The 10,064-nt window shown below is 46.1% G+C and overlaps 1 protein-coding gene across 1 annotated transcript; it reads right to left on the minus strand.

Moving 5' to 3' along the window:
• Nucleotides 1–9,425: 9,425 nt before the first annotated feature.
• LOC143925676 (histone H2B 1.1-like) lies at nucleotides 9,426–9,806 on the minus strand (the record flags this gene model as incomplete). The annotated part of the gene is made up of 1 exon (XM_077450139.1): nucleotides 9,426–9,806. A coding segment is annotated over one exon (381 nt), but the record flags the coding sequence as incomplete, so codon positions are not given.
• Nucleotides 9,807–10,064: the final 258 nt, after the last annotated feature.

Below are 10,064 nucleotides of genomic sequence, written 5' to 3' on the forward strand. Positions count from 1 at the left end.
GTTTCAAAAATCCAATAGATTTCGTTCCACTTCACAATTGTGTCCCACTTGTTGGTGATTCTTCACAAAAAATAAAAAATTTATATCTTTATGTTTGAAGCCTGAAATGTGGCAAAAGGTTGAAAAGTTCAAGGGGGCCAAATACTTTCACAAGGCACAGTAAGCACACTTACCTATACAGGGTGCCCGCGATGTGGGCTGCCAGAGGCCGACCCGTCCCTCGGCTCTCGGGTCCCGGCGCCGCCATTTGTACTAAGGGAAACAGGCAGTGGAGCCTTGCGGCTTCACTGCCCATTTCCTACTATGCATTGCTTTGTGAATGGGGCGCGCTGTGTTCTGGGACACACACAGTTCCCAGAACACAGCGTGCCCCATTCCCCAGAAGACAACGTGAGGAGGAGAAGACTGAAGATCACCGCAGAATAGGAAGAGGCAGATTAAGACGATCTGCCTAGCAACAGGCATTTTTGGTAAATAAAAAAGAAAATTCAAATGTTTTTTCATGTATTTAAAGGATTGTTTTTATGTATTTTTTTTTAGGGTGGCCCTCCACTTTAAGTAGGGATATATCATCCGTTCCAAATGTACATTCAGTCAGCTTTATGGTATTTTGACCTATTTTTTTCTTGTTATTCCATTTTGTTACTCTGTTGCCAACCAGTAAATAGAGGAACCCCCCTTGGATTGTATTCATTTCCCTATTTCGGCTTCCCACTGTCTCTTTCTTTTTTGTTTCCTTTTTCTCCCCCTTCTTCCCCCGGGATCTTCCCTGTCTGCTCCAGTTTTGTTGGTCTCTAAAAAAGTCCCCGACTTTCCTGTTTGATGTGCATCTCTTTTGATGTGTGTCTTCTAAATCTACTGGTGGGATCTACTTTGTCCGCTCTTTCCCTCTAAATCAAATACCTGTCTACATTCAAAATCTGCCATATCTCTTTGATATTTTTTCTGTGTTTCAATCTATCATTAAATTCTCTCAAATTCCTCTATATCTTGATACCCATCCAGTATTTTAAGAAACTCCTGTAGCTGCTCCTCCAATTCTTGTTCTTGTGTTTTTTTCCTTGGCTATAATCAATCCCATGAGGTGCAATCCATGTTTGATCGATTCTTCTCTCCATACATTCAAAAATCGATCATTATCAAGATGCTCGGCTGGGATAATACGTTCCCGTAATCCCTGTGGGATTAGCTTAGCCTCAACATATGCCTCCAAGGAGACAATGTTCGATTTCCAATTTAAATGTTTTATTGTTAGGTTACTATGCTTTCTGAAAAATGTCTTGAAATCAGTTTCTCAACCAGATACATTTTGATCATCTCGATTAAACACTGCTCTAATTTCTTTTTCTACACCTTCATTACCAGTAGCACTATTTACGGACCATGGTCCAATCAATGTTCAGGTACTGTTGGTATAGGTGATCCATCTTTTAGGGGGGAGTTGTGGTCGCACTGTCCTATCTCTCCAGGAGGCTGCCCTGGGCTTCTGTAAGGGAGTCAGTATTGGGGATCCATATTTTTAGTGGGAGGGTGTAGATATGTGGGTGGGTTTTCTGGGGGGGGGGTGTTTTTGTAGGGTATAGAGACCTCTGTTTTATGCTGTGATCCTTTTCATTCAATAAGCATATATTTCTGAGAAGATAGCCTTTGGGTGTTTTCATACATTTTTTCCTCTCAATTTTTAGGGGTAAAATATACCCCATACTCATTCACCACAGGGGGCAGGATCTGGGATCACCCTTGTTAAAGGGGGCTTCCAGATTCTGATAAGCCCCCCCCTGCCCGCAGACCCAGGACAACCACAGCCCAGAGTTGTCAGGTAGAGGCCCTTGTCCCCGTCAATACAGGGACAAGGTGCTTTGGGGTGTGGGCAGAGCTCGCCCTGCCCAAGAGCACCCACCCCTCATGTTGAGGGCATGTGGCCTGGTATGGTTCTGGGAGGGTGCTCGCTTGTCTCCCCTCCCTTTCCTGACCTGCCGGGCTGCATGCTAGGATAAGAGCCTGGTATGCACTGGGGGGGGGCGGGGGATGCTGTTTTTTTTCTGAATTTTTAATTGTCTGCTTTTTTTTTATACAATCAGCTGTTAGCCCCTTGACAGCTGAAGAGTCATTGGTTGGTATGGGCGTGGTGGCCGGCTTAGCAACCAGCTATTGGTCAAGAAACTGCCTGACCCCCAGGCTGTTTTCTGACAAATACGACACGTGAGACCGCCAGCTAAACCCTGGTGGTAATTATTGCATGATTTTTAATGCTCTGGCCTGTTTGTGAATTGGACTTAAAGAGGAAGTAAACCCTGATGAGTTTACTTCCTCTTTTTTTCCCTGCAAAGGTAAAGCATAATGGACTACTATGCATCGCATAGTAGCCCATTATGTGTCACTTACCTGACACAGGAGCCAGCGAAGTCGCCGCTGTCCCCTGTAGTCCGCCGCATCCATCTTCCTTGTGGCGTCTCGCAGCTCCGCCGAATGACAGCGGCGAAGCCGCGATGACGTCACTCCCGCGCATGCGCACGGGAGTGGCATCTCGCAGCTCCGCCGCTGTCATTCGGCAAAGCCGCGATGACGTCACTCCCGCGCATGCGCACGGGAGTCGACAAATGCGGCAGCTCCATTCTTGGAACTGCCGCGTTTAGTGCGCCTGCGCGCCGCTGTCTACGGCGCATGCGCCGTAGACAGCGGTGCCCATTTTCGGGCAAATATCTCCTAAACCATATAGGTTTAGGAGATATTTCTTGGACCTACAGGTAAGCCTTAATCTAGGCTTACCTGTAGGTCAAAGTGGTTTGTAAGGGTTTACTTCCTCTTTAAGAGCTTTTTATATGGTATTCACCCGCATTTTTTCCTGGTAAATACCGCATAATCGTTATTTTTTTTTGTGTGAATTGGACTTAGTTTACCGCATGCGATAATGTATCCAGTATAAGTAATATGATACCCTTATCACATGTGGTAAAGCTTGTGAATTGACCCCATAGACCTAAACAAGCAGATGACCCAGACACAGCCCCACTGCAAAAGAGAAAATACCATAAAAAGAAAGCTCTATCCCTCTCAAAAAAATTATATAAAATTCATTTGGGTACAGCGCTGCATGACTAATTGTCAGCTGACATCACAGGACTGGTCCAGGCTCTGAAAAGATCCTGACCATATGGTGGTTCCTGGAACCCAGTTTCCTGTACCGACGGCTTGTTCAGCCTCTCAGCAATCTGCCAAGAGCCTGAGCCAGCCGCTCCTGCCAGCTTCACAGCCCACCTCGCCAGTGAGCGCTGGAGGGGCAGAGCAGAGAGCAGAAGCCTGACAGTCCCCAGCTCACAGCTCACAGAACTGAGTGATCAGTGGTCTTTGATCGATCAGTTCTTAGTGCAGAGCCAGCGGGGGACAGATGCAGCATTGAATTGATGCTGCATCCACCTAGGTGAGTATAAATGTTTTTGTCAATATCTCATACTTCTCTTTTGCTGTAAATTATTACATAGCTGCAATAACTGGTGGTTTTAGATCTGTCAGGAGTTCAGTTTTAAGAGCCAATAAGAGAACTTGCTTCAAGCTTAAGCAATTTACTTATGCTTAGAACAAAAATTCAAAAGACTATAGGACCCTTTAGAAAGCTTACCAATGGACTGGGAAATGTACGCAGAGTTCACATTTAACGAGGAAAAAATTGTTGTCACAACGTAACCCGTCAACCCCAGCTTTCATATGTTGTGCTTCTTGTTTGTCAAAAAACATTTCAAATTCCACTCATTTTTTCCATCTGCGTCGGTCAGACAATTAAAGCTTTTCACAGCACTGCAATGAGGGGTCGATATGAACTTTCTTGAATTCTTTGTGGGGCGTAGGGACTATTGTAATACTCCATGTGAATGCAGAATAAGCAATATTTATTCTTTTAGAAACACTGAGTCTTGCATTGTTCCACATTAGCTGCAATATTCGGGAGAATTGCACTCCAAAAGGCCAGCACTGTGTATATCACCATCTGTATGACCAGCGCTGGCGCTGGAATTTCAGCTAATCCCGGCTCACATGTAACAATCCCACAGCTTCCTTAAAGCAAAACTTCACTTTCTTTGAAAAAAAAAAAGATAAATGCCACTTTGTACAATTAATCCAGGTGCATCAAAACAAAAGGTGTGCAAAGTCTCAGCCCACGTACACACGGTCGGAGATTTTGCCAACCAAATCCGTCGGATTTTTCCCGTCGGATTTAGTCCGACGGATTGTGTCCGAAACTGTTGCATACACACGGTCGGGCCAAGTTGGCGAAAAATCCGATCTTTCAGAACGTGATGAGGTAATTTCGTTACGATGGGACTACATTCAGGCTAGTAGCTAATAGCTTTGATGTAGGAATTTGATCTGAGCATGCGTGGCACTTGGTCCGATGAAAATGCTCTACACATGATCGGATTAGGTCCGTCCGACCCAGTTGGTCGGGAAATCTTTCCAACATGTTGGAAAATTGGGTCGGACGGAGATTCGGACGGAATCAGTCTGATGCATACCACACACAGTCAGATTATCTGACGACACGGTCCGATAAGACTCATTCCGACAGATTCTCCGACCGTGTGTACAAGGGCTTAGGGCACATTTTACACTAACATGTTGTGCTAATTTGCAGCATGTTATATATTGCGACAGGCACCCTCAACACACCTTGCCAGTAGACACGCGTTGTAGTACATTGCCAAAAAAGTTAAATCCACAATTTTTGGTCTGTTGTGGTGCATCAATCACTTATTCAAATGCATACATGACCCTAACACAACACACGTTAAGGTGCAACACAATACACATGCATTTAATGTATTGCAGTAGACCTGACTGATGTGTATGGGACCTTATAGTGTGTTTTTTTTTTTTTTTGTGCAAAGCAACCACAACAAAGTTCATGCTCTCTGCTGAAGAATTGGACATAGAGTGTGTGTCATAGCTCTGTCATAGTCATGACTAAGCATCTACCGTGATGTGAAACGTGTTAGATTCTTTTTCTGTACCAACTTCAACCATGATGTGACAGCTTTGGATTTTTAAACATTGTTTTTGCCACAATAAAGGTGTATATTCGGAGTGCGGCCCTTCAGCTATCTTCCTTGAGTGTCTAATGCCCTGTACACACGGTCGGACTTTCCGACGGAAAATGTACAATCGGAGTGTGTTGGAAATTCCGATCGTGTGTAGGCTCCATCAGACTTTTTCCATCAGATTTTCCGATACACAAAGTTTGAGATCTGGTTATAAAAATTCCCGACAACAAAATCTGATTGCGTAAATTCTGATCGTGTGTAGACAATTCCGACGCACAAAGTGCCACGCATGCTCAGGGTAAATTACAAGACGGAAGCTATTGGCAACTGGCTATTAAACGTCCTCTTTATAGTCCCATCGTACGTGTTGTATGTCACCGCGTTCTTGACGATCGGAATTTCCAACAATTTTGTGTGACCGTGTGTATGCAATATAAGTTTGAGCCAACATCCGTCGGAAAAATTTCGATGGATTTTGTTGTCGGAATGTCCAATCGTGTGTACAGGGCATAATTGTTACAGACTGTATGGACAAAGTCACATTCTTTTGTACTGTAGTATCATCCTATATTGTGCATGAATAACTTATCTTTCTTCTCCACATAATGTTGGATATTATATATACAATAAATGTATTTATTTAATAAATGTTTTCTGTTTCTTCGCATTTGTTTAAAGTGAAATTGCTAATAGAGAAGTATGAAAGTTGCCATTTATACCTTTTTTTTTTTTTAAAGGAGCAGGGTTACCTTCCCAAAGTTGACAAACACAGCAAATATCCAAACTGACCATTATTGCACAAAGGAGTTTTCCGTTAAAATAAAATGGAAAATATCTAAACCTATCATAAATTGTTCCTTGTTCTCTGCTGATTTACCTTACTCCCATCTTCCCATGCATGCTTTTTTTATATAGCTACTATGCTACTCTCTGTTGCTAAAAGACTAATTATGCTCTACTACACGCTCCTCAAACTTAATCTGGGGCTGAACTACACCTTTAACATGTCTTGGCTGGCTTGTTGACCATAAGGCCTCATGCACACGGACGTTTTTACAGCCGCTTTTTTGAGCGTTTTTTGCAGCTTAAAAAGGCCTGTCCATGTTAGTCTATGGCTTCATGCCCACCTAGGCGTTTTTGAGCTGCAAATGGCATAGGCGTTTTTAAGCTGTAAAAAAAAACCCAGGACCAGTGCGTTCCCTGGCGCTGAGCTAGAGCTGTAAAAACGCGAATGGCGGGAAAACGCGCAAAAACGCGCACAAACGCGCAACATATTTTCTTTGTTTTCTGAGTGCTATTGCCAAGAGATGTGTTTCTTTAAAAACGCTACTTAACGCTAACGCTAAAAAACGCGCAAAAACGCCAATGCAAAACGCGGTAAAAATCGCGTTTTTGACGCCGATTTTTCCAGGCGTCGGAGCTAGCTTTGCAGCCAGTTTTTTAAAACGTCCGTGTGCATGAGCACTAACTGCCAACATTTGGAAGCACTATCCCTTTGAAACCAAATCACTCTGTCCCTCTTTCCTTCTCAGCTATCCCTCTTTTTGATCCAATGTATTGACCTGACCTCTACCTGTTCTTTTTAACTACCAAATGTGTTAAGTATTGTAACAGAAGAGGTAATCAGCCAGATGATCAGAGAATCAAATAGGTGCAAAAGATGAATGAACAATGTAAAACAGATTAAGGATGACAAAGAGCATGCATACACTGCAATGCGATACAAAACAGAATATGAAAGCTCTACAAGCATGGAGTTTTCACAGCTATGTCTCTATAGCTTAAAGAGGAAGTAAACCCTAATGGGTTTTACTTCCTCTTTCTTCCCCTGCTTTCCCCAGCAAAGTAAAAGCATTATGTGCCACTTACGTGCAATAGAAGCCCACACTGTCCCCGGTGGTGGCCGCATCCATATTCGCCCCTCTTCCTTCCGGGGGCCGCGGCTGTGACTGGCTGTAGTCGCGTGACGTCACTCCCGCGCATGCACGTGGGAGCCATCAGTCATGGCACTTGCTAGTGAAGAAGTGACACGGTGGGCCGTTTCTTCACAGCGCATGCGCAAGCGTATATGGTGAATATCTCCTAAACCTGCACGGTTTAGGAGATATTTACAGTACCTACAGGTAAGTCTTATTATATTGTACAAGTGGTGTAACTAGGTTTACAACCACTTTAATCAATGTAACGTGCTACATGGCATTGAGTCTATAAATCATTATAGCAGCCTTTCTCAGCCAGGGTTCCTCCAGAGGCCGCTAGGGGTTCCTTAAGCAATAGGCAGTTTCTGCTTCTCAGATAACCACCGACACAGATGATCTTTTTTAGCTATCTAAAGGGTAGAATCTTTCTACAAATGTATTTATTACAGATTACTTATACAGAACAGACCATTTACACATATATTGTACATACACATCAGTCCATGCCCTTAAAGTTTAAGGAGCATTTATCCTATTGACCATGACACTAATTTCCTGTGAGTTGTAGATATAGTAAATAATAGCAGAGGCTCCCTGAGACCAGAAAGCAATTTAACGGGTTCTTCTGTGTTAAAAAAGTTGGGAAAGGATGCTATATTCAGTATATGTCTAGCTGATGCCGCGTACACACTTAGCCGACTATCCGGCGGACTTCTCGCTGGACTGTTCGCCGGACTTTCCGAACGGGCTACTTGCCTACACACGGCACTTTTTCAGTGGACTAATACGGCGTACTAAGTCCACCGCACTATCCGCTGTACTTTTGAAATTAACGGACTCGCCCACACACACGGAGGAAAGTCCGCTCATTTTGAGCACGTCTCCAGGTAGACGGGGGCCAGCGAAGGAGGCGCCACTGGCCCCGTCACCTGGTATGGACTTAAAGGGGATTTTTTTGGCGTTGGGGTCCCCCCCAGGTCCACATCTGGCTGGCCAGGAAAGGGGGGGGCAAGCGGGCGCCCCCCCTCCTGAGCCGTACCAGGCCGTGTGCCCTCAACATGGGGGGTGCCTTGAGGAAGGGGGGGCACGCGGCCCCCCCACACCAAAGCACCTTGTCCCCATGTTGATGAGGACAAGGGCCTCTTCCCGACAACCCTGGCCGTTGGTTGTCGGGGTCTGCAGGCGGGGGGCTTATTGGAATCCGGGAGCCCTCTTTAATAAGGGGGCCCCCCGGATACCGACCCCCCACCCTATGTGAATGAGTATGGGGTACAATGTACCCCTACCCATTCACCTGTAAAAAAAAACACAACACACAAGGGTTAAAATAGTTTATTGCACAGCTCCGGGGGTCTTCCGTCTTCGGGGGTCTTCTCGCCGGACTCCTCCGCTATCTTCTGCTAGCTTTTGCTAGCGGAGGAGCCCAGCTTTCTTCTTTGCCGCCGTCCTCTTCTTCCGACTTCGGGGGTCTTGTCCCCCTCTTCGGTTCTTCTTGCCGGGCCACCGCGCCTTCTTCTAGCTCTTTTACAGGCGGTGGCCCGGTCTTCTGTCGCCGCTGTCGCCGCTTTCGCCACTTTCACCGTCTTCTGTTCTTCTCTTCAGATGTTGCCTCGTCGCATCCTCCGCTCACAATGGCACGGACGCGACGCGCGGCGACTTATATAGGGACATCACCGGATGATGTCCCCGCCTATTATGATGTCACAGTTCCAGAGGATGCTGGGACTGTGACATCATAATAGGTGGGGACATCATCCGGTGATGTCCCTATATAACTCGCCGCACGCCGCGTCCCTGCCATTGTGAGCGGAGGATGCGACGAGGCAACATCTGCAGAGAAGAACAGAAGACGGCGAAAGCGGCGACAGAAGACCGGGCCACCCCTTTCCTGGCCGGCCGGATAGCGTGCTAGGACAAGGGTCTGATGTGGACCTGGGGGGGACCCCCACGCCGATTTTTTTCGGCGTTGGGGTTCCCCTTTAAGTCCATACCAGGTGACGGGACCAGCGACGCCTCCTTCGCTGGCCCCGGCTATCTGGAGACGCGCTCAAAATGAGCGGACTTTTCTCTGGGCGGGAAAAGTCTGTTCATTTCAAAAGTACGGCGGACTGGCACATGCACAGCCGGATTGTCCGCCGAAATGCGAGTCCGGCGGGAAGATTGGAGTGCAAAAATACTTTCTAAGTCCGCCGTACTTTTGGGTAAAAAGTCTACACACGGGCGGATTGTCCGGCGGACTTGAGTTTGCCGGACTTTTCCACTGGATTGTTTGATGAGAATCACTACTTTAGTAAAATAAATCTGAACTCAAACAGCTATTTGCAATTATCCTCAAACACAGTGTCCTTCTCAGTGATGTCCAAGGTAGCTCTGGTAACACAGTTGAATAGCTGTAGAGATCCAAAGGCTTGAGGACACAGGGGAACCACCTCAATAGAACTGGTGTGTTATTCAGAGGATTCCAGAGAGTCTAATTGGTGCTGGTGTACTTGGTGACGGCCTTGGAGCCTTCGCAGATGGTGTGCTTGGCCAGCTCTCTGGGCAGGAGAAGGCAGACGGCCATCTGGATCTTCCAGGAGGTGATGGTGGAGTGCCTGTTGTAAAGAGCCAGGCGGTAAGCTTCACCAGCAACAAGTTTAAAGATGTAATTGAGAAAGGAGTTTATGATGCTCATGGCCTTGGACGAATTGCTGGTGCTGCAGTGGACTTGCTTGAGCACCTTGTACATGTAGATGGCATAACTCTCCTTCCTGCTCTTCTTTCGCTTCTTGCCATCCTTCATCTGGTTCTTGGTCACATCTATCTTGGAGCCCTTCTTGGGTGCAAGGGCCGACTTGGCTGGTTCAGGCGTGACAAGGGTTTATATCTCTCCACTATGTACTGGGAAAACCCCACTGGTGAACTCTGGTAGCCATTGGGGAGAGGCTCTTCACACAAACTGGGTCTTCCAGAGAAGCTGCATTTGCCCAGCTACCTCGGCCTCATCAGGTGTGACCCCTCTGAGCTGTCAAGGCTGGCTATAGATGAGTCTTTTTTTTTTTTAACTAGTGTTTTTCCCTATCCACACATTTGAGGTAAACGGGTGAATCCTGCTTAGATATTATATATA

Source organism: Lithobates pipiens, unplaced genomic scaffold (assembly GCF_037356315.1).
Source record: "Lithobates pipiens isolate NorthernLeopardFrog02 unplaced genomic scaffold, aLitPip1_a1.2 Scaffold_22, whole genome shotgun sequence".
Taxonomy (NCBI): Eukaryota; Metazoa; Chordata; class Amphibia; order Anura; family Ranidae; genus Lithobates; species Lithobates pipiens.